This window comes from Petaurus breviceps, unplaced genomic scaffold (assembly GCF_028583685.1).
Source record: "Petaurus breviceps papuanus isolate PSGF00001 unplaced genomic scaffold, PetGlider_PUasm1.0 214, whole genome shotgun sequence".
NCBI lineage: Eukaryota > Metazoa > Chordata > Mammalia > Diprotodontia > Petauridae > Petaurus > Petaurus breviceps.
The window spans coordinates 11,941,172-11,965,726 of NW_027185863.1; the positions used below are offsets into that span (position 1 = coordinate 11,941,172).

General features: G+C 37.6%; 1 protein-coding gene and 1 long non-coding RNA gene across 2 annotated transcripts in view; one reads left to right on the top strand and one right to left on the bottom strand.

The window, feature by feature from the left end:
* Window positions 1-24,555, top strand: part of TUBGCP3 (tubulin gamma complex component 3) — a 180,888-nt gene that overhangs the window by 16,777 nt on the left and 139,556 nt on the right. The window contains exon 2 of the mRNA XM_069094097.1: window positions 10,531-10,638. Within this exon, the coding sequence (XP_068950198.1) occupies window positions 10,531-10,638 (108 nt within the window). The remainder of the gene's footprint in view (window positions 1-10,530; window positions 10,639-24,555) is intronic.
* Window positions 5,491-9,149, bottom strand: LOC138165767 (uncharacterized). The gene is made up of 2 exons (XR_011169436.1): window positions 6,093-9,149; window positions 5,491-5,953 (listed from the first exon to the last, which is right to left on the bottom strand). It is a non-coding gene; the product is annotated as an uncharacterized lncRNA (long non-coding RNA).

Consider the following 24,555-nt stretch of genomic DNA (forward strand, 5'->3'; position numbering starts at 1 on the left):
TTCCTGAACTTGACATTCTGACACCTGCTTGGAATTTTATCTCCTCTGATAATTCTTGTCTTTCTTCAAGGCCCAGCCAATATGTCATCTATGAGAAACCCTTCTTGCTTCCCTTCCCCCACTCACTTCTTAGTTCTCTTTGTCTTTTCTTATCTTGTATTTTTCATTTGTGTACTTGTTTTATATTCCCAGTATTATGTAAGCTCCTTGAGGTCTGAGGCTATTTTGATTTTTCCCTTTTATTCTCTGCCTCTAGGACCTGTTTTACTCACAATAATAGCTACTTAATAAATGTTTTTTGAATTGAATTGAAATAATTTGTGCTAGGGTCTGTTTTTTGGGAGGCTAATTCCAAAGTCCACAAATCTTTCACGGCAATTAGAAAATGATATTTCTGAAACATGGCACCATATTTTTTTTCTAAACCTTCCTTAAATATTTGACTTTGAATAGAATTACTAGCACAAACAGCATTAAAAATAGCATCTTTAATGCAATAACAAATTTGACAGGATTATAGGGTGGATAATTTTTCTTAAGAAATCTCTTCTGTTATATTTATGTTCTTGATAATGCCCTTGTTCATTGATTGGATCAATGGAGTAATGTTGGCAGACAGGAAGATAGTAAAAGTATGCTTTGATTTCTAAGGAAACTCTTTAATTGTTTAGTAAATAGATGGACTGTTTTGCTCTCAGTGTAGCATCTGTGTGCCAGTATGAAGTACTCATTGGCCATAAAGTAGCTCTTTAGCACAGGAAGGAGGTGCATTTCAGCCAATTTACATTTTAGTAACAGAGCCTAAATATACCATGTTGAGAGCATATCTTTTAGCTCATTTTATTTTCATATTGACATTGTAAAACTAGGCAAGGAGAGTTGTGGTATCCCCATTTGATAGTTAAGGAAACTGAGACACAAAGAGTTCTAATTTGCTTATGGTCATAGCTGTGCAGAGGTAGAGAATATATGCTTAGAATCTGGTTTAGGCTGTTCTAACTCCTTTTCATTCTGGTTTCACCAGAACATGTTACCTGTCTTTCTGGAAGGTGTAGAATCACAACTACTTTTTTGGTTATGGGGGGAAGGCAGTCAGAGGAGAAGGCCTGTGGAGTTGTGATAAGAAAAAGAGAACATGAAGTCTTTAAGGTGTAATTAACAAGTAGATGACATACATAGTTTTTACAATTTTGTACCTCCTATACCTAGCGTATGTGCTTTGTATAGTAGGTTCTTAATCAATACTTCTTGAATTGATAAATGAATGATCAGTGTATCAGATACTAAATTGTTAGGCACAATTTAGAAAATGACTTGAGAAGATATGTAGGTTGAAATGTGAGTGGAGGAATTGGGCATTGAGAGTAAAGCACTCTATTTTTTAGCAGTTGTTGAATAAGGGAGTACATAGGGATTTATTTAATATTGAATTTTTTTTTTTGCTTTTTGGAGGGGGGGGGAAGGTAGGGCAATTGGGTTTAAGTGACTTGCCCAAGGTCACATGGCCAGTAAGTGTTCCATGTCTGAGGTTGGATTTGAACTCAGTTCCTCCTGACTCCAGGGTCTATGTTGTATTCACTGTGCCACCTAGCCGCCCCAATATTGACCTTTTTAATCTATCACTTGACATTGTTTGGTGTAATATATCAATTAGTCATTGAAAATTAAAATATTTAGTGGTTTAAAATCCTATTTTGATGTGACTGTAACTGTACTGGTTGGAGGGGTGAAGGAAGAGGGAGAGTCCTTTCTGTGGGACAGACTTATAAGAAGATCACGGTTTCAGTAATGATAAAATGTGAATCCTTCCTCAGAATAATGATGATATAAATGATCTTTTAAAGTTTGCAAAGCAGTTTACATGTTAATTCATTTGAGCCCTGTGAAAACTAATTATTATCCCCGTTTTACAGATGAGCATTCTAAAGCAGACAGATTAAGGGATTTACCCATGTTCACAGAGCAAATAAGTGTCTGAGGTTGGATTTGAATCAAGGTTTTCCTGACTCCAAGTCCATCTCTTACCCACTGTACCCCAGAGGGCAGGGATTTGATAAGGGAGGTATCTGGCTGGACTAGACTAGCAAACTAGATTGAATTGAGAAGCTGAGTTATACAGTTTCTAAATTAATCTTGATATATTTTTCTCAGACATCTTAAGACCCATGTCAGATTGTAATGGTCTTTTTCTCTCCTCCTGCCTCCCTCCTACCTCCCCCCACTCCAGTCTTTTTCTTAGACATTGTTTTATGCTGTCACTTGGCATCCCAGAAACAACTATTCTACCCAGGTACTACTTTTCCTCTCTTCAAAAATTTGTCATCCTTTTCTTCTCTTTTGGCTTTTCTGTCCACCCTACCCCTTCTCTGCATGTAGGTAAGCAATCCAGTGGGGGCTCGTGATTATTTTATTAAAGGAGTACATATTAAAGAGTGAATGACACTGATCTTTAAACCATTATGAAAGAATATAAATCTCTAATTGGAGCAGTATTTATGGGAAATATTAATCCATTTTCTTTCCTATATGATATTCTTTTAGGGAATAAGATATGTTCAGAGTAACATGTTTTGTTGTCAGAAATTTAATTATAAAGGTAGAAATAAAAGTGGAAGAGGCATAAAGATCTATTTAAGAACATTTGAAAAATAATTACATTACAAAAATAGCATAAATATTAAACACTAACATCAAATGAGAAGAAAGGTAGCATAATATACAGAATGTTAACCTTGGAATTGGAGTACCTGGGTTCAAGTCTTACCTCGTGACATATATTCATTGTATGATCAGGGACAAATTGCTTGACCCTTCAGTGCCTGAGGTAAATCTCTCTTTTTTCAGTCAGAGACAAGGTTTAATAAACAAGGTTTATTAAAACACTGGTTGGACTGGGTGAGATTTTAAGAATCTGTGCAGTTGTGATGCTTGTATTGGACAAGCTGGCCAGATTCTTAAGGAATCTGCTCAATTTAATGGGGGCAAGATGGACCTTTTATGTAGAAAGACTATGGGAAAATCTGGATGTGATCTAAGAGTGACCAGTAGTCTGGGATGACCTAGAGGTAACATAGAAGGGGTCTACATGGGATTAGAGGAGGGAAATAGCCTAGGGTGGTCTGGAGGTAATGGACCATGAAGGTTTGGCTGGGTCTGAGGTAACCGAGAATGAAGGGTTGCCTGAGGGCTGCAGTGAAAGGGCAGTTTAAAGGATTAACTGGGATGGGTGATACCTCAGGTAAATGCCAGGGACTGGGCCTTGTGCAAAAGTCCAGGGGCTTTTCCTTTTTGGGATCCAGATCCTAAAGACATGATCTTTTCCTTTTAGGGGTTCAGATACCATCCCCATCATTCCCCCCTTAAACAAATGGATAAAGATCTTGGCTTCTGAAACTGCTTCCTGCTGGCAAGGGGCATAGAGCTGTCCCTGCCTTGAGGGTGTCCCAGGGAAGAGTTTGATTGCAACTGAGCACAGGCTGCATTCAGGGAATGATTGGTGGACATTGTTACTTTCTCAAGAGTTTCCACTCTTGATTCAAATTCCTTTAGGAGGATCAGATACTTTTGGGAAGTAATACTTTTGCAGGTAGAAGTTTTCCACCCCTGAGTTCAGTTGTTACACGAATGAATTTGTCATAAAATGACTTTTACTCCAAATTATAACAAAAGACTGGAGGATACTTAAGTAATGACTGGGTCAAATAGGTTACCTCTCTCTAAGAAAATTGATTGTACTGAAATTCTCTTCCCCAAACCAAACTGAAGATGTTTCTGATTTAATTTCAGTAATTTGGGAGATGGAATGACTACATGTTGAGGTCAAAATAGCAAGATCTCACACAGTTACATTGTGTTTATATCTTTTACTGACCAATTGCTCTGATTATAGAAATCTGCTGTGAAAGGATAAGCAAGGACCAGATTTATAACAAGTATGACAGGATAAAACATCCTTAGAATCCAGATAATTCACAGTTTTCCAATCATACAATATCAATTCCACCTCATAGCCAAACTCAGCAATACCCAGGTAGTAACATTCCTTTTCAAAGGAACACAGTAGGGAAACTGATCTAGGAGGATCCTATCTTAGACTAAGGCTAAAACTGTCATCTCAGCTTTTCCTGATGCAGACCTCTACCTGTATCACTTTCTTTCTGAGTAGCTTGTATCATTTCTCTCAGATAGTGGATTATTCTCTACTGTTGATAATGGATGGATTATTATGATCCATTAGACAACTCAAAATAAAATCAGTTATAGCGCCATGAGCTTTTACCTCATATAGCAAGTTTTGATGAGGTATGGGCTCTGGGAGCCCTCTCTGACTCCCTTTGAATCTCTGAGGTATAGGCTCTGGGAACCCCCTTTGAACTGATTAAATTGTCTTGTTTGATGAGGCATTTGCATGAGGCAATAAGCTTTACAATGTGGCTGAGCCCAAGCCTCCTAGCTGTCTGACCTAATGGGACCTGAGAGGTCAGTCCCCCCCAACCAAAAAAAAAAAAATCACACACACAAACCACAAAACAACAAAAAACTGCACTTCCAAGGTACTAGGGAAAGAGAGAGGCTTACAGATCTTCCAGTCCAGGCTGGAGAAGAACTTGAGATTAGCAATGCTCCCGGTCAGGGAACCATAAAAATGAAGAGGTTACTCATAAAGAGGTTTAGGGATGCTCTGGAGACCCCAAAATACCAAGACGCTGGGTCCTGCTGAATGAATTCAACTCAAGTCTTCTCTCAGCCAAAGAAAAGTAAAGTTTATTAAAAGTTCGCTTGTATTGGACACAGAGTAAGTCATTCTATGGCGCTCTCACTATTCTATGAGGCTCTCACAAACATGGAGACAAGATGGGGTCTTATATACAGAAGGTTGTGGGAGGAATTTAGGGGTGGTCTAGAGGAGAAGTTTGGGGAGGGTCTTCAGGAGGAGTTAATGAGGTCAATGAGTGATTGTGTGGGGAGTTGCTGGAGGCCACCTGGAGACTACAGACAATGGTGGGCTAGGCCAGTTCAAGGGTGAATTGATATTTTGATAAGGTGGGAAGTCTAGTAACAGAGGCTTGGGCTTAGCCACAATGTAAGGCTTATTGCCTCATGCAAATGCCTCACCAAATGAGACAATTTAATCAGAGTTCAAGGGGGGTTCCCAGAGCCTATAGCTCAAAGATTCAAGGAGAGCCAGAGGGGCTCCCAGAGCCCATACCTCATCAGTTTCACTAATCATAGTTTAGGGAAAAAAATTTTCCAGGATTACATCTCAGATTTAAATTTGTCCTGGTGTACAAGCCAAAGACATTTCTATAAACTTGCAAATTATCATCAAGCCAAATTCATTGTTTAGGAACTCCATAACCCACTGAGGTAAATCTCTTAAAACAGTAATTTACAATTGAATTGTTCATCTGTAGATGAGATGTAGGGAGAGTTTCCACCCTGAGAATTTCGACTCAATTACTGTAATGCCAAGCAAAGGCAACTTCCAAGGTTCAGAATACCAGCATAGTAACTCTCCATTTTATTCAGTGAAAAATAAAGGCAAAACATTCACAGAAAAAAGAAAATCAAAATACAGCATTCACCAAGTATTTTTCAATAATTTCCAAGTACTACTCCACTCCTGGGCAGTACATTCATTTAGTCAATCACAAAGTCCTTCTCAAATGGAGATTAGTTTCCAATCATAAACAAAGTACATTCATTTGGTCAGTCACTGAGCACAAAAAAGTCAAGTTTCCCACCCCTGGATCACAACTGAATTACAATTATCATCAGTTAATGTGAAGCACCTTCCCAAAAGGGGCAGTGGAGAGCACAAAGGCCATCTACTCCTGAGCTACAGCAACGTCAAGATATCATCACAGCATTTGATACCCAAAGAGAGGTCTTTTCTCCTGCAGAACAGTCTCAGGACCCCTGAAAACATCAGCAAGACCCTCTTCCAGGATTTCTGTAAACATACAACAAGAAAATCCTTCTTTAGGGCTTCTGAACCAATAGCAAGGTTCCAGGACCTCTGCAACAGCAGCACTGTCCTTCACCAGTTGACGAATCTGGCAAAACAACATCAAAACAGACAGACAAAGTACCAGCATCACAGCCATGTCTCCTCAGTCCTTGGCAGCTCCAGGTGGCAGCTCTCAAAAGTCCTGGGCAGTTCCTACTGGCTCTCAGCCTCCACAATGCTGCTCCCAAAAGTTCTTCTGCCTCTCTCAATGCTTGAGGCTTCTCTCTGCTTGGGCCTCTCTTTAAATCCATGCCACCAGCTCCTCCCAGTTCAGCCCTCTCTTTTCATGTCAACAAGTCTATCTCACAAGTGGGATTCATAAGCTCTGGGTTTCAACACTCAACCTGAAAACCAAGCCAATACAGGGCGATCTTTAAATTCCATTACTATTACAGTTACATGTCTAGTGCAGCCCCCTCTCCCCTAGCCCAAAACATAAAATATGCCAGAAAGGTGAAATATGCATTTTGTACAAAATAAATGTTTTAATGTTTAGCATTGTTTGAAAACAGTTATTCATTAAAAGATAAGACAATTCAGCAGTATGTAGGCTGTTGCTCTACAATATCAGGGATGCTAGCCAAGGGGCCAGAAGTTACATGGAGAAGCAGATGGTGCCAATTATGAATCTGTTTTCCTTGCTCTTTTTCTTTTTACTCTGGTAAACCCAACTCCTTGGGTGAGGTTTCAAGGAAATAGGCCACAGCCCTGTGCCTGTTGGAGGAGAGAGAGGGATTAGTAGACAGAAGAAGATGGAAATAACTCTTCTGTTTCCTCAAGAATTACAGTATAAAATTCTGTCAGCCATCAGGCATGCTATTGATTTGTATTATTCCTCATAACTGTGATGATGTTTAGTTGATGTCACTTAATTTTCATTATGCCAAAAATGTTAAGCAGTGTAGTCTTTTTTTAATGTTACCAAACTTTTTTTGTTTGATATTTAGCTATTTTTCTTAAATAAACCAATTGAAATTTTAAGTTTTCTGACATGCTTTAGAAATTCATGAATATGGCCATCATATACAAGTTGTGGTGATTCTAAGGGACGGTTTAGACAAAATTATGGTCTTCTGAGAGATTGATAGACTGAATGGGAAGGGTACTGAGCCATAATTTGAAAAGATAATCCAAGTGAGTCAAGAACAAGAAGATCTAGAAGCAAGGAGGACCAAGATGGTCGGGATCAGAGAGCTGGTTTGGAAGCATAAGCAAGGGTCATCTGGATGGTGGGAAACATGGAGCAAAGGTGAAAAGAAAAGCGTAGGAGAATCACTGATAGTGGATCTCAAGATGGCTGTTAATGTTTCATCAATGGCCGCTGTTTTGTGTTCAAATACATCCCCTTCTACTTCTGTCTCTGGATGTACATACAGGTTGTAGGTTGCTGTCATCATTACAAAAAGGATACTTTTGAAATTGCTTTCTTTTTTAAATCAGTTTTTTAATTAAGTTATTTAATTTTAGTTTTCAACATTCACTTCCATAAGTTTTTTGATTTTAAATTTTCTCCCCCTACCTGTCCTCCTCCCTCCCCAAGACGGCATGCAATCTAATAAATCTCTACATGTACTTTCTTATTAAACATTTTCACATTAGTCATGTTGTAAAGAAGAGTTAGAATGAATGAGAAAAACCATGAGAAAGAAATACAAAACAACAGCAAAAAAAAATAAAGAGCAAATAATATGCTTTCATCTGCAGTCAGACTCCATAGTTCTTTCTTTAGATGTGGATAGCATTTTCCATCATGAGTCTTTTGGAGCTGTCTTAGATCCTTGCATTTCTGAGAAGAATTATGTCTATCAAAGTTAGTCATTGCACAGTGTGGCTGTTACTGTGTAAAGTGTTTCCTTGTTTCTGCTCATTTCACTCAGAATTAGTTCATATAATTCTTTCTAGGTTTTTCTGAAGTCTACCTGCTCATCATGAAATTGCTTTCTTGAAGCTACTATATATATATATATATTTTAAAGCAATTGGGGTTACGTAACTTGCTCAAGGTTATACGGCCAGTTATTTCTGGGTGTAATGCTAAGTATCTGAGCCCGAAAGCTACTATATTTTTAATTTCCAAGTATTGGGTTACACATCTTTTAATGCTAGTTTTGTAAGTGGCTTAAAAAGGTTTTTATTTCATGAAGTTCAATATATCTAATGTTATATGCAGATAATGCATTAAGAGCTTACTATATGTAAGCACTGTATGTCAGGCACTGCAAAGGGTTTAGGATACAAATACAAGCAAAAAAGACAGTCCCTACCATCAAGGAGCTTATACTCTAATGGGAGAAGATAACACATGAAAAGGAAGCGGTGGTTGTGGTAAAGGTGCTTAGGGGCAAGGCTACCTACTGGTAAGGAAGAAGAGAATCTTAAGATAGTGAAGAGTAGACAAAGAATAATCTGTGTGCCTCATGAAATGGTGGTCAGCCCAAAGACTTACCCATCAGTCAGAGGGCCACAGGGTAGAAGGCTGCTGGAAGAGAGAAGTCGAGAGTGGAAGCAGGAGCTGATGAGTCACATCAAGTTTTCTTATCCTGATTACTCATATTTTTTCTCACCTCTTATTCAGTTGAAAATGTGAAATATTTGATTCATGACTCATTTGAGTATAATTACATACATCTGAATCAATTGTCTTTTAATTAGGTTAACATTTTTAGACAGATTTTGCTTTTTGTCTTCAGTATAAAATAAGTATTATATAGCTAGTTTTTTATATGTCAGTCTCTCTATGGATCCTTTCAATTTCTTCAAAAATTTTCACCTAGTCATTTCCTTTTTTTAACTTTGTAGGCCAAAAGGATGTGTTTCGTACAGCCAAGTTAACCCAGCATTTAATGGAAATATATTTCCATGAAAATGTACTGGGAAAGCAAGAAAATGCTTTCTTTTTCTTATCAGGTCCACTGTTGGGACTTTTTTAGATCCCATTCTACACTAATTTGACAGATCTGTACTTCAGTAAATATAATGCAATATATTAGTGTACTGTAAGTTTCATTTAGTCATATTTATAAACACTGCTTATCATCTTTACCTCTCTTCCCCCTTATTATCCTCTAAGAATGAAGTAATTCAGATTTTTAGTTCCTCCGTGAGATCTTATTAATTCCTTTTCCATCCTGCCCTATTAATAGCATACTTCCAAATTACTTTGTATTTATCTTGTATATACTTTGTTTTATATGTGTTTACTATTTTATTTGGTACAAAGTAAGTTGCATGTGGTCAGAGACTAGTTTTTTTTTTTCCCACCAGGATCTTTTGCACAGTACCTGGCACATAGTTGTTGTTTAATAAATGATTAATGATTGATTTGAAAAAATATACATATTGCTTTGATATACCAACTTTCTTAATGTTCATTGTGTTTTTCCCCAAAGGAACTATAGAATTCTGACACGTGAGTAAGGACAAGTGTGAATGAACAGACTTTTTTTTGCCATTTAAATAAATATGCCCAAAACAACAACAATAAACTGTTGTCTGACGGAGGCCAAGAGATTTATGCAAAAATGACTAAAAATCTAGCCCTCTGCCCCAGTATCTGTTAATGCCCTAGTTATAGTGGTTGATCCATATGGTCAAATTGATATGGGGCCTGCAGTCTTTAATCTGAGCCAGGGCTTGGCCAATTTCCTATTCTCCCTGAAGGTGTGACAAACTTGGATACAATTATTCAGAAGTATCTGTCAGGGCAGTTCTATTCTAATATTAAGCCCCTTGGTACATTTTATATAGTTCATTAATTGGAATACCATCTATTCTTCCAAAATCTACCCAGTAAACAATTCTTTTCTTGTTAGTCTATTCTGACTTTGAATCCACTGGCTATTTACTCTGCTTTCTCAGGGAAATTTATCTTTTTCCCATTCCCCCAAATCAGTTAACTGTGAAGTCTTACTCAGCACCTCTGAAAAAGGGTGCCTTATCTCCTCAAGTAGTAGAGTCAGAATTAGGTGCTTATGCCAGTTTTCACAGGGTCCAGTGCTTTTAGCCCATTCCCTTGCTAGGGAAGAATAAGATAAATCCTCCCATCCTGGCATATCCATTTCTTCTTCTAAAGCCCTTCTACGTCCAAATAGCGATCTGATACCTTGCAATCCTGTCCTTGTCACCAAATGTATTGCCAAGGCAATATTCATAGCACCACTGGCAACTATGAATATGTCAGCACAGCTCTGAATCGCAACATATAACAGTCTCCATATGGAAGACAGAAGCAAAACATTTATTCAGACACCAGAAAGCCAAATCTCTACACCAGATTTTATAATGGGACTCAAAAATAAGAAGTTTGGCTAATACTCATTCAGTAAATACTAGTAATTCAAGAAATAATTCTGTTCTCTGAGGTAGTAGACCTAGTTACATAAAGCATTTAGGCCACTGATTTCATGATTCTTCCTTAGAAATATTAAGTCAAAACTAACTTGATAGGGAGATATTATGTCTATTCAGGAACCTTTTAACTTTTTTTCAAATAGATTAATTATATATATTTTCTCTTTCAGCTGATGCAGCCCAACAATTTCAATATGCAGTTCGAGTTATTGGTAGCAACTTTGCCCCAACAGTAGAAAGAGATGAATTTTTAGTGGCTGAAAAAATCAAGAAAGAACGTATGTATTTTTATTAATTTTTGCTATTTATTAGATTACCAAATGCTTGCTAAAGTGGTGCCTCCCATATCCAAATAATCCTCCAAACTTTTGGGCCTCTCATTGGTAAGAATAGGAAAATCTGAATCTTTTGTCAATCTTGCGGGAGAATCTCTCACAATTCCTTATTTTGTTGTATGCTTGAAAGCTTGTTTCATGTGTTAATAATCAATTGGTCTTTCTAAGTGAGTTTCAGTTATAAATCTTGTTAGGGCAGCCAGTGACACAGTGGATAGAGCACTGCCCCTGGAGTCAACAGGATTTGTGTTCAAATATGACCTCAGACTTATTAGTTGTGTGACCCTGGGCAAGTCCCTCCCCCCACCCAGCAAAAATCTTGTTAAAAATAGAAGCAATACAGGCAGTTATTTATAATGAAAGTAATATGAGACAATTCTTTTTAGTTGTTACTATTTTAAGTAATTTAAATTAGGTAATTTTAAATATGAGATGAGATTTTATTTTTATTTTTAAATTTATTTTTTAAATATCTTAAGACCTGGATGTAATGTGCTGCCATCATGATGTTCCTGGTAATATAAAATACCAAATGGCCTCTTCCAGGGGTGCATGATTCTTCTTGTACAGTAGGAGGCCTAGTGTTAATGCCAGTGAATGCACTTTTTTTTGAATTTTTATTTTATTTAAAAATTTTTTTTCTTTTTCGGTTCAGTGAATGCACTTTTACAGTTGTAAGTATTGAAGTTAAATCTTCCATCTACAACTATGAATGATATTTTTAATGAATTCTGATTGAGGAGTTAACCAAGTAAGGGAAATATTAAATCTGAAAGCGTTCTAGATGTTTAAACAGTAAATGATTGCTAAAAGGCAAGAAGGAAACATTTATTAAGTGCCTGCTGTGTGCTAGGTACTGTGGTAAGCACTTTTAAAATATTATATCATTTGATCTTCACATCAGTTCTAGAAGGTAGGTGCTATTATTCCTCTCATTTTATAGTTGAGGAAACTAAGGCATACAGAGGTTAAGTGACTTGCTTAGAGTAACTTAGGTCTTCCTGACTTTAGGCCCAGCACTCTTATCCACTATGCCATCTAGCTGATTTCTATTTAGTTATAAAAATAGAAAATGCAGTGAAAAACTTGGAAAAATTTGATTCTTAATGTATTTTTTATGATTTATATTGTGGTATCCATGGGAATTTTACTTGTGTGATAATGCTTTCTAGTCAGTTTACTGTGGCATAAAAGCTACAGAAAATCAATACATTAATATCTTATCTAATTCATGTTCATGAGTAGATGTATTATTAGTGGAATACTTGTCTAAGAAAAGGTATATTCTATATCTTTGCCCTTAAACCAAACATATGGTTTCCATTAGGGCTTAGATGTTTGGTTTAATTTATCTGGGCTTTAGGAGAACCTGGCTACCAGGAATAATATCCTTTCAGGGTCCTTCTCTCCCCCTCACTCTCCCTTTCCCCCCCAAGCTAGCTGAATTAAGGATATGTCACAATATCTAAGAACTGTTGTTTCTGATATTAACAACCTTGATTTAAGTGAATGAAATGAGTTTCCTCTATGAGGGGCTCTCTATTCTCCATATTAATTGTGAATTTTCATACTTTTTATGTGAATTGCCACTATGGGCCTTCAGAGCAGTATGGCAGGATTGTTAGAAAATTTGCTGAGAAAGATTGTGACTATTGGTGACAGAGCTCTTTGATACCCAGCTATTGTGCTAGTGAATTAGATTGGAGCCCTTGGCTACCTGATTAGTAGCAAATATCTCCACAACTCAATGATTCCCCAGTCTAGGTTTGTAGTGCAATAGATGGGAAGTGGGGACATGTGAAAGCTTGAAAGGTGACTACAGTTGTTCTGAATTTAGAAAACAAGAGTTACTGATTCATCTGTTAGTGAGTCATGTTTTTGATGATATTTAGAACACATGTATTATGTGAAGGACCAAGGTAAAGAAACAAACATTAAGCCCTTGTTCTGTTGTGTATCTAGTAAGGATGGATTATTCTTTCTAGATCTGATTATAAACATTAAAAAGGCATTGTAGGGGCGGCTAGGTGGTGCAGTGAATAGCGCACCAGCCCTGGAGTTAGGAGGACCCGAGTTCAAATGCAGCTTCAGACACTTAACACAAAAACTAGCTGTGTGACCTTGGGCAAGTCATTTAACCCCAATTGCCCTCCAAAAAGCAAAAAACAAAAAGGCATTTTAATCTCCTCTTTTGTCTTCAGGTAGCAATTCAGAAAAATGACATATTGAGCACCTCAATAATATGCAAGATGATTGTGAGCAACTAGTGTCCTTTACAAATTTATATTTTAGGGCTTTATGGTTCACATAGTACAATGCATGTTGGAGCATAGATGAGATAAAAATTTGACTAAGATCAATATTAACTTTATGGCAAGAGAAGTTAGCTGCCACATTTCCTGTACATTCATACTTATATATTCTTGTTTTCATTTGGTCTCAAGAATAAAATTTACCAACTGAAATATGTATCTTGGACTTTACCTAATTGTGAATTAGAAATCATTTATCTCTAGTGATGAAGACTCAGAATTTGAGGTGATAGCCTCTTCTATTCTTGGACAGTTTGAGTCATTGAGTTTTTTATGTTCATTTGTAGCCTGCTTTCCTGTATCTAGTGTTGCTGAAAGTAACACAGAGTAAGTCTCCAGGTGACAACCTGTCAAATGTTAATATTTGACATGTATAGTTAATAGAAAATACTAGGGTTACAGTTATTAAAAATGGGCTTTAATTTCATCCCTGAGGACAAGTCACTTAACCTTTCTGTGTAAAGCAGCTCCCTAGGATTCCTCTGCTAATTAATAGGTGGTGGTAAACTTTGTTACTATGGGGAATTCACATACAAAATCATAATAAGTGAAATGTTACCTTCTCATATTTAATAGTTATTATTTGGTATTAAAATATAAATGCCAATCAGCTTTATGGCATAGTATATAGAGAATGAATCTGAGAGTTGGGAAGATGTGATTTCAAGTCTTGCCGCCCTCTTACACATACTGACTCTCTGACTTTGGGCAAGATGCTTCAGTTAAACTAAGTTTTGTAACATTTTCTGATTGGAATCAATGGGATTTCCTCAGTAGAAATTCTCTACACAAGTAAAAGATTACAGGTGTGGATTGTTTAAAAAAAAAAAAGTAAATAAGTTGTTTAAAAGAATCACATGCACCAAAAAGTATAAGTTTTTATTTTCTCCTAAATTAGGAAGTATAGTATATTGCATCTCAAGACTATTTAACAAATCTAGACTAATCTGAGTGATAATTTAATATCATTTCCTAAATATCAACACAGTTTAATATTTTTTCTATTCAGCAGTAAATTACTGCATTATTCTAGCCATACAACAAACGCTTTGCCTATTTTGTGCATTATTTTCAGTATGTTGCCATAGTGATATGCTTTAAGAATATGGCCAACAGTAGTAGACAAAACCTACCATTTTGTTAATATTTTTGGTTTTATAAGATAGTAAGAATAGCTAAAAATGATATTAAAAACTGATTTTGGGGTGGCTAGGTGGCACAGTGAATAGAGCACCAGCTCTGGAGTCAGGAGGACCTGAATTAAAATGTGGCCCCAGACACTTAACACTTACTAGCCATGTGACCTTGGGCAAGTCACCCCAATTGCCCTGCCTCCCCCCTCCAAAAAGCAAAAACAAAAAACCCAAGAAAAACAAAAAACTGATTTGATTAAAATTTAGCTTTATAGTTTAAAAGTTTTAAATCAGTTTTGTTACTTTTTTGTGAAAAATGTGTTAATATAGTCTTAACTTCATCACCATGAAATAGGGCATATAGCTTTTAATTTGTGGATTTGAAAGACTAAAATAACAATAGCTTTATGTATAGGCTATATACATATATAGCATTATGTATACATATAAATATGTTTAGAGTCTTGCTCTGGGGTCAGTAGGACCTGAGTTCAAATGAGGCCTCACATACTTGACACACCTACTAGCTGTGTGACCTTGGGCAAGTCACTTAATCCCAATTGCCTTGCCTTCCCCCCTCCAAAAAAAAAAAGCTATCTCTCTCTCTCTCTGTATATAGAAAGAGTCTTTAAAGTGCCTTCCTTTCCCTAACCTTGTGTAATAAGTAGTTGAAGCATGATCTTTTTATAGAAGAGGAAACTTCAGAGAGGTTAATTTAATTTTTCTTGGTTATATTATTAGTAAGACACCAAGCCCTTGATTCTTTCCACTGAACCATTAAGTTGATAATTTTTAGTTGAATTCTTCAGTACTTTGTATCAGGGCCTTTTCTGACCACTCCTCTCAATCTTCTTTGCTAGATCCTCATCTGGGTTGCTCCTGCTAACATAAATGAGGTGTTCCCCAAGGCTCTGACTTGGGCCTTTTTTTCTCTATGTACTTACTCTTTTGCTTGGTGATCTCATCAGGTCCTGTGGATTAAGTTTCTATCTTTATGTAGGTGATTCTCAGATCTAAATGTCCATCTCTAATCTAACTCTTGACCTCTAGTCTTGCATCTACAGCTGCCTCTTGGACATCTTGAACTGGAAGGCCAATTAATATCTTAAATACAGTATGTTAAAAACTGAACTCATTTTCATTTCCCCAGAACCCTCCTCTCTTCTTAACTTTCCTGTCATTGTCAAGGGCATCACTACCATCCCATTCACCTAGGCTTTTATCCTAGTTGTCCTAGATTCTTATTCTCTCACTTCTATCTGCTACACACCTAAGCTACTGTCAAGTTCTGTGGATTCTACCTTTGCAACATTTCTCGTATATACCCCATTCTCTCTTCTGCCACTGTACCCTGCTACCGTTATTGTTCTTTGTACTGTTATTGCTGCCAAATCTCTATTTGTTTAAAAATATTTACTTATTTTTTGTTTTTATATTGCCTAATTTCCCCTATGTATTACTCCTTCCCTGAGAGCCATCCAATGTAACAAAGATTTTTTTTGAAAACAAAAAAAAAAAAAGAGGGGGACAGAGCCAAGGTGGCAGAGTAAAGACAGGGACTCACTGAAGATCTCTCATAGCCCCTTCAAATACTTGTAAAAAATGATGCTAAACAAATTCTAGAGCATCGAAACCTGCTAAAAGACAGTGAAACAAATTTCCTGTCCAAGACAACCTGGAAGGTCGACTAGAAAGTCTGTTGCATTGGGCTGGGAGAGGAATGCAGTCCAGTGCAAGCCATGCCATAGACCATTCCCCAGCAAACCTGGAACAGACCTCAATGGACTGGATCTCAGGCAGCTGTGGTGGTTTCCAGACCTCTCAACCCATAAATGCCAAAGGCAACTTAGAAGATTGGTAGGAAAGGAAAGGAACTGGGTGAGAGAAGAGCACAGTCTAGCACTGGTCCCAGCACATCCCTGGGGCAGCGGCAGCATGGTGGCTTCTGGAGCTCTTAGCCCACAAACAGTAAGGGGATAGATCAGAAGGAGATTACAGGGTTCTCTTTGTTAGCACTGAGGCAAGACACTGTTGCTTTGCCGATACTTGGATCTGGGTTGCAGTCCTGGGGCAAGGAGGAGCAGTGGCATAGCAGAGCTTATGACAGCAATGGAGAGGGAACCCCTCCTCACAGTTTCAGTACAGAAAAGAGTGCTTATGGTTACTCACTGACCAGAGAGCAGGCCAGGAAATGAGTAAACACTTCTCCTTAGATCATACCACTTTGGAAGAACTGAAAACTTACAGGTCCCTAGAAGTATTTCTGAAAATAGCTGCACAAAACTCCTGAAACTTGGGATAGTGTGCCCTCCTCACTGGAAGCAGAGCCCTATCTTAACAGAGATTTAGAAAGTCAGATAACACACTGGGAAAATGAACTAACAGGGGAAAAAAGTCAGACTATAGAAACTTATTTTGGTAACAAGGAAGATCAAATCATCCATTCAGAAGAAGATAACAAAAGTCAAAGCTCCTACATCTAGAGCCTCCAAGAAAAAAATGAATTGGTCTCAGGCCATGGAAGAGCTCAAAACGAATTTTGAAAATCAAGTAAGAGAAGTAGAGAAAAATTGGGAAGAGAAATGAGAGTAATGCAAGAAAATAATGAAAAATGAGTCAATATCTTGGTAAAGGAGACCTCCCAAAAATGCTGAAGAAAATAATACCTTAAAAAACAGATTAGACTAAATGACAAAAGAGCTCCAAAAAGCCGTGAAGAGAAGAATGCCTTAAAAAGCAGAATTAGCCAAATGGAAAAGGAAGTCCAAAAGCTCACTCCATAAAAAATTAGAATGGAGCAAATGGAAGCTAATGACTATGAGAAATCAAGAAATTATGAAATAAAGGCAAAATAATGAATAAATAAAAGACAAAGTGAAACATTTCACTGAAAAGCAACTAACCTGGAAAATAAATCCTGGAGAAATAACTTAAAAATTATTGGTCTAGCTGAACTCCATGATCAAAAACAGAACCTAGAAATCATCTTTCAAGAAATTATCAAGGAAAACTGCCCTGATATTCTAGAAACAGAGAGTCAAACAGAAAATGAAACAATCCACTGATCAGCTCCTGAAAAAGATCCCAAAAGGAAAACTTCCAGGAGTATTATAGTCAAATCCCAGAGTTCCTCAGTCAAGGAGAAAATAAGCAGCCAAGAAAGAAACAATTGAAATATTGTGGAAACACAATCAAGACAACACAAGATTTAGTAGCTTCTACATTAAAGGATTGGAGGACTTAGGATATAATATTCCAGAGGTCATTGGAACCACGATTAAAACCTAGAATCACCCGGTAAAACTGAGTGTAATCAATGAGGGGAAAACTAGACATTCAGCGAGCGAGAGAACTTTAAAGCTTTTTTTTTTTTTTTTCCCTTTTTGGAGGGGGAGGAAGGGCAGTTGGAGTTAAGTGACTTGCCCAAGGTCACATGGGTAGTAAGTGTGTCAAGTGTCTGAGGGCGGATTTGAACTCAGGTCCTCCTGACTCCAGGGCCAGTGCTCTATTCACTGCGCCACCTAGCTGCCTCGACTTTCAATCATTCTTGATGAAAAGAACAGAGCTGAGTAGAAAATTTGATTTTCAAATACAGGACTCAACAAAAGCATGAAAAGAACCATGGAAAGAGAAATCATAAGGTACTTACTTATTAAAGTTGAACTATTTACTACATGGAAATATGATATTTGTATTGAATATGAAGGGATGATATCTAAAAAATAAAATTGAGAGATTAGAGAAGAATGTACTGGGAGGAGGAGAAAGGGAGAAGTAGAATGGGATCGATCATCTCACATAAAAGGCAAGAAAAGCTTTTACTATGGAGGAGAAGAGTAGAGAGGTAATTGGGAATGAGTGAACCTTAATCTCAGCAGATTTGGCTTAAAGAGTGAATAACATACATACTAATTTGGGTATGGAAGTCGCTTTTAATAAAAATTATTTATTTTTAATTTTCAACATTCATTTCCAAAAGATTCTGAGTTATAATTTTTTCTCCCCATCTTTCCCCTGCCCTCACCCCAAAATAGCAAGCCTACTGAATACCCCTGCCCCCAATCTGTTCTCTCTTATATCTTCTCCTATCACCCTCTGCCCCAATTTTCTAATAGGGCAAGATGGATTTCTTTTTGTTTTGAGCTTTATTACTGTTATTTTTATTGTAGCTGTATTGTGCAATATATTTTCTTTTATTTTCTTAAGATAATTTTTATTTTTTCTCTTATCAAAATTAATTTTTTAATTAAATTGGTTTGTTTATTTACTTTTAGTTTACAACATTCAGTTCCACAGTCCCTTGAGTTTCAAATTTTCTCCCCCCCTTCCACTCCCCTATCATGTCGGCATGCAAGCTAATATAGGATCTACAAATATCTTCACATTAATCATTAGTCAGGTTGTAAAGAAGGATTATAACTGATGGAATGATAAGTGGGAAAGAGATAACAAAACAAAACAAGAAAAAGAAACACAGCAAGTATTTTGTTTCACTCTGCATTCAGACTCTGCATCTCTTTCTCTGGATGTGGGTATCTCTTTCGATCATGAGTCCTTTGGAGTTGTCTTATAACCTTACATTGCTGAGAGGAGCCCAGTCTATTGAAGTTAGTTGTCACACATATGTTGTGTCTGTGATTGTGTACAGATTTCTACTGGTTCTGCTCTTCTTGCTCAGCATCAGTTTATGTAAGTCTCTCCAGGTTATTATCTCCTCATTTCTTATAGCACAGTAGTATTCCATTACATTCATATACCACAATTTGTTCAGCCATTCTTCAATTGATGGGCATACCCTTGATTTCCAATTCTTTGCCACCACAAAAAGAGCTGCTATAAATAATTTTGAACATTTGGGTCCTCCTCCCACTTCTCCGATCTCTTTGGGATATAACCCTAGAAGTGGTATTGCTGGGTTAAAAGGTATGCATTTATTTATAATTGGGCAGAGTTCCAGATTGCTCTCCAGAATGGTTAGATCAGTTCACAACTCTACCAACAATGCATTAATGTTTATGGAAATATAGGTTAACCCTACAGGAAAATAGGGTGAAGGGAATTAGAGAGGGGTGGGTGTGTGTGTGTGTGTGTGTGTGTGTGTGTGTGTGTGTGTGTGAGACACATAATGGAGGACAGAATGAGGGAAGGAGTAATCAGAAGGAAACACTTTTGAGGGGGAACAGGGTCAAAGGAGAGAAGAGAATTAATAGGGAGTGGGATAGGATGGAGGAAAATATATTTAGTTTTTCATAACATGACTGTTATTGGAAGTGTTTACGGCCTGGTAAAGACAGAACAAAAAAATACAAAAAGAATAGCTCAAATGGTAAAAGAGGAAATAAAAAAATCCAATGAAGAGAAGAACTCCTTAAAAAGTAGAATTTGTCAAATAGAAAAGGAGATAGAAAAGCTCACTGAAGACAGTAATTTCTTAAAAATTTAAAATTGAGCAACTAGAAGCTAATGACTATTTGAGACATCAAGAAAAAAAATCAAAAGAATGAAAAAAGTAGAAGAAAATGTGAAATATCTCATTAGAAAGACAGCTGACCTAGAAAACAGATCAAGGAGAGATAATTTAAGAATTATTGAGAATTATTGGACTACGTGAATGTCATCATGAAAATTCTTAAAAACGTCTAGGCACCGTCTTTCAAGAAATTATTGAGGGGGGGGGGAATGACAGAGTAGAAACAGGACTTCCCTGGGGCTCCTGTTTTCACCACCTCCAATTCAAGTAAAAAATGACTCTAAACAAACTTTGGAGCTACAGAACCCACAAAATGACAGAGAGAAGATAACCCCCTGCTGAAGACAGCCTGGCAGGCCGGCAGGAAGGGGCCAGTGCAGCCCGCTGGGAGTCGAGATGAGCCCCATGTGAGCCCAGAGTTTTTAGCCTCCGGGTGGGCACACCTAGCCACCTGCTGGAGGGACTTCAGATCACCAGCATCTGTGGCGTTTTCCTGAATTATCAACCTATAGATGCTAAGGACAAAGTGAGAGAGAGGTCAGTGAAGTGTGGACTTTGGGATCTGGGACTTTAGGAGTGCGATCCAGCCTTTACCCCCTGGAGGGAGAAGCAGCTGAGGTGCCGCCGCCGCCATGTGGCTGCTTCAGAGTTCCTGGCCTGCAGATTGTAGGGGGACCAAGCAACCAGTCTGAGGGGTAATCGCTCTTGCTTTAATCTGCTTGGATCTCTATTGTTTAGGGTAGAGGTCCTGGGGTGTGTGACCTGCTTGCCAGAGCATGTGGAGGCTTCAGAGAGGGCACCCAACCAGTAGCTCCAGCAGTTGAGAAAACCCCAGCGATGTAGGACAAAGCTCCTCTCTCTGGTAGCAGAGTTCTATTGTGGCAAAAAGCCCAAAAGTCAAGTAATTGAGTGGTAACATGAGCAAGCAAAGCAATCTGACATTAGACTCCTATTTTGAGGATAAAAAGGATCAAAGCATGGAACAGGAGGAAGACAGCAAAGTCAGAACTCCTGCACCAAAACTTCCAAGAAAAATATGAGCTGGTTACAGGCCATAGAGGAGCTTAAAAATGATCTTGAAAACCAAGTAAGAGAAGTGGAGAAAAAATTGGGAAGAGAAATGAGAACGTTGCAAGAAAATCATGAAAAGAGAGTACACAAACTGACTGAAGAAAATAACACCTTAAAAAATAGATGAACTCAAATGGCAAAAGAGACTCAAAAAGCCAATGAGGAGGAGAATGCCTTAAAAAGCCAAATTTGCCAGATGGAAAAAGGATCTCAAAAACTCAATGAAGAGAATAATTCCTTCAGAATTAGATAGGAGCAAATGGAAGCTAGTGACTTTATGAGAAATCAAGATAATATTAAACAAATCTAAAGAAATGAAAAAATAGAAGGCAATGTGAAATATCTCATTGAAAAAAACCACTGACCTGGAAAATAGATTTAGGAGAGATAATTTAAAAATTATTGGACTACCTGAAAGCCATGATCAAAAAAAGAACCTAGAAATCATCCTTCAAGAAATTCTCAAGGAAAATTGCCCTGATGTTTTAGAACCAGAGGGCAAAATAAAGGTTGAAAGAATCTACCTATCACCTCCTGAAAAAGATCCCAAAAAGAAAACTACTAGGAATATTATAGCCAAGTTCCGGAGTTCCCAGATCAAGGAGAAAATGTTCCAAGCAACCAGATAATGAAAATCAATAGACCATACCAATAAATCAGATAAAGAGTAAGGGGAGGGTTTGGGCAGTAATAGGACAGAGACAGTAAGAATATAGGATGACACCAAAATTAAGAGTTTGTGAGACTAGAATGATGGTGTTCACTTTAGGGTGTCAAATAAGCAGCTGGAAATGTGGGACTGCAAGTCACCAGAGTGGTTAGGATTGGAGAACTATGCCTTAAGAATCATTAGCACAAAAATGCCGATTGAGCATCTATGGGAACCAAGTGAAATAGTATGACCTAAGAAGAGAAGAGGACCAAGACAGAGCCCTGTGCGACACCCATGGTTGATGGGAATGACCTGGATGAAGTTGCAGTAACGGAGACCAGAAAGAGTGGTCAGTAAATAGGAGGAGAATTAAGAGGAGTGCTCTTAGAACCTAGAGAGAAGAGAGCATCAAGGATGTGACTGACCTTGTCGAAGGCTCGAGGCAGGCTGAGAAAGCCACTGGATTTGGCAATTAACAGATTATTGGTAACTTAGCAGAGATCAAATTCAGCTGAATGATACAGACTGGATATCAGGAGATGTGAGATCCAGAAGAACAGACAGGAGATAGTAGGACTGTGGTAAGGCATCCTCCTCTCTTCCAACTCACATCACAGGCTGGAGACCTGACAGAAAACATACTCTGGTTTGGTGGTGGACTCAACTACAGCACTTTAGAGTCACAGCTGCTACAACTAGTGTCACTATTCAGGTGATTCAATATTCTTTTTTTTTTTTTTTAGTTTTCAACATTCATTTCCACAAGATTTTGAGTTACAATTTTTCTGCCTATCTCTCCCCAGCCCTGACCTGAAGATAACAAACCTATTGAATACTCCTACCCCAAATATGTTCTCTCTTATATCTTCCCCCATTCCCCACCCCTAACTTTCTAGTGCGGCAAGATGGATTTCTGTACCCCAGTACCTGTATATCTTATTTCCCAGATGCATGTAAAAATTTTTTTAACATTTGTTTTTAAAAATTTGGTTTCCAGATTCTTTCCCTTTTTCCTCCTCACCCACCCCCATTGGCAAGATAAGCAATTCAGTATAGGTTGTACATGTGTAGTTATGCAAAACGTTTCCATAGTAGTTATATTGTGAAAGACTATTTTCTTCCATCCTGTAACATATCCCACTTGTTCTATTTTCTACTTTGACCTTGCCCCTTTTCAAAAGTGTATGCTTCTAAACTACCCTCTCCCCCAATCTACCCTCTCTTTTGTCATCGCCCCCTCTTATCCCCTTCCCCCCTACATTCTTGTAGGGTAAGAAACCCAAATGAGTGTGTATGTTATTCCCTTCTTAAGCCAAATTCAATGAGAGTAAGGTTGACTCATTCCCTTTCACCTTCCTCCTCTTCCCCTCCATTGTAAGTTTTCTCTTAACTCTTTTATTTAAGATATTTTACCCTATTCTATCTCTCCCTTTCTTTTTTTATCATTATATACCTCTCTCACCTCTTAAATTTTATTTTTTAGAAAGCATCTCTTCCTATTCAACTGATCCTGTGCCCCTGTCTATTTATACATGTACATACATATACACACATGTATTTATACATACATAACCCTCCTATACATACATCTGTGTGTATGTATACATACGTATCTATATATTCCCTTCAACCATCATACTGACAAAAGTCTCATGAGTTACAATTATTGTTTTTCCCTGTAGGAATATAAATCAACTTTGTTAAGTTCCTTATGATTTCTTTTTCCTGTTTACTTTTTCATGCTTCTCTTGCTTCTTGTATTTGAAAGTCAGATTTTCTGTTCAGCTCTGGTTTTTTTCATCAAGAATACTTGAAAGTCCTCTATTTCATTTAATGACCATATTTTCCCCTGAAGCATTATGCTCAGTTTTTGCTGGGTAGATGATTCTTGGATCAACAGGGTTCCTTACTGACCTTTTACTTTCTCTTTGGCGTTTATGGGTTGAGAAGTCTGGAAACCACCACAGCTGCTGATGATTTACTCTCCTGAAGTTTGCTCAGGCCAGTCTGTGCCACTGGTCGGGGGCCGCCCTGGGTCTAGGGCAGCACAGTTCACATGGGACTGCATTTGGCTCCCAGCCCGGTATGACAAACCCTTCCTGGTGGCCTTTTTGGCCGCCTTCAGTGGGAGATTCGTTTCTCTCTGTCACTTTGTGGGTTCTGTATCTGTAAAATTTGTTTAAAGTCATAGGTATTAGTGGTGGTTGGAGCAGGAGCTCAAGACAAATTCCTGCTTTTACTCCACCATCTTGGCTCTGCCCCCAATTTAATATTCTTTTGACAGTTTTAGTATCTTTCCCCCACATCAGAGCACAATTGTGTTGCCTCTAGAATACTGTGTCTCCTCTATATAAACTTCAAATAATCTGGATGTTTTTTACATCTTTGTTCTCTTAAGTGCCATTCCTACCTGTCCTATTAAGCACATCTGGAACTGTGAGATTAAAATACAAATATAATATTTCTACTAGCCTTGATACAGTCAAAAATCATCTTTAGAGATTTTTTCCATTTTTCTCCTGTTTGTTCTACTCCTACTTCCATCTTTAAATGCCCTTGAGATGACTGATTAAGTGATCAGTTGCCAAGCTTTAAATTCTTTTCTATCTCCCACTGCTTTTCTCTCCTTTATGAGGATATACTGCTCCATATCATCCATCATCCTTTTTAAAATTTTTATGAGCAAGTATTCTAAATTATTTTAAAATATTTTAAAAATATTTACCTTTGGGGTGGCCAGGTGGCACAGTGAGTAAGAGCACTGGGCCCAGAGTCGGGATGACCTGGTATCGAATCCAGGCTCTGATACTTAGCACCACACCCAGAAATAACTGGCCGTGTAACCCTGAGCAAGTTACTTAACCCCAATTGTTTTAAAAAAAAAATTACCTTTGGCCACCAAATCACTCTTCTAGGCAAGTAAGTCAAAGGTGTCCTGACTAAAGGGCTTTCTGGGCTTCTTGTTTCAGTAATGGATTTAAAATAGTTTAACTTCTGTATAATAACATAATTGATGTTTCAGTCAACCTTATAGTCCAGTTCTCATTTTTCATTGCTAATTGCAACTATAAACTATATTTTTCTACCGGGTAGGAGCTAAATGTTGGTTAACTTGAATTTTGAAAATATCCATAACATATTCCAACTCAGGATTTTGGTGGTTTTTTTTTCTCACTTTATAGATATATCACAAAAAAGGAGTAATATATAAGAACAAAATCC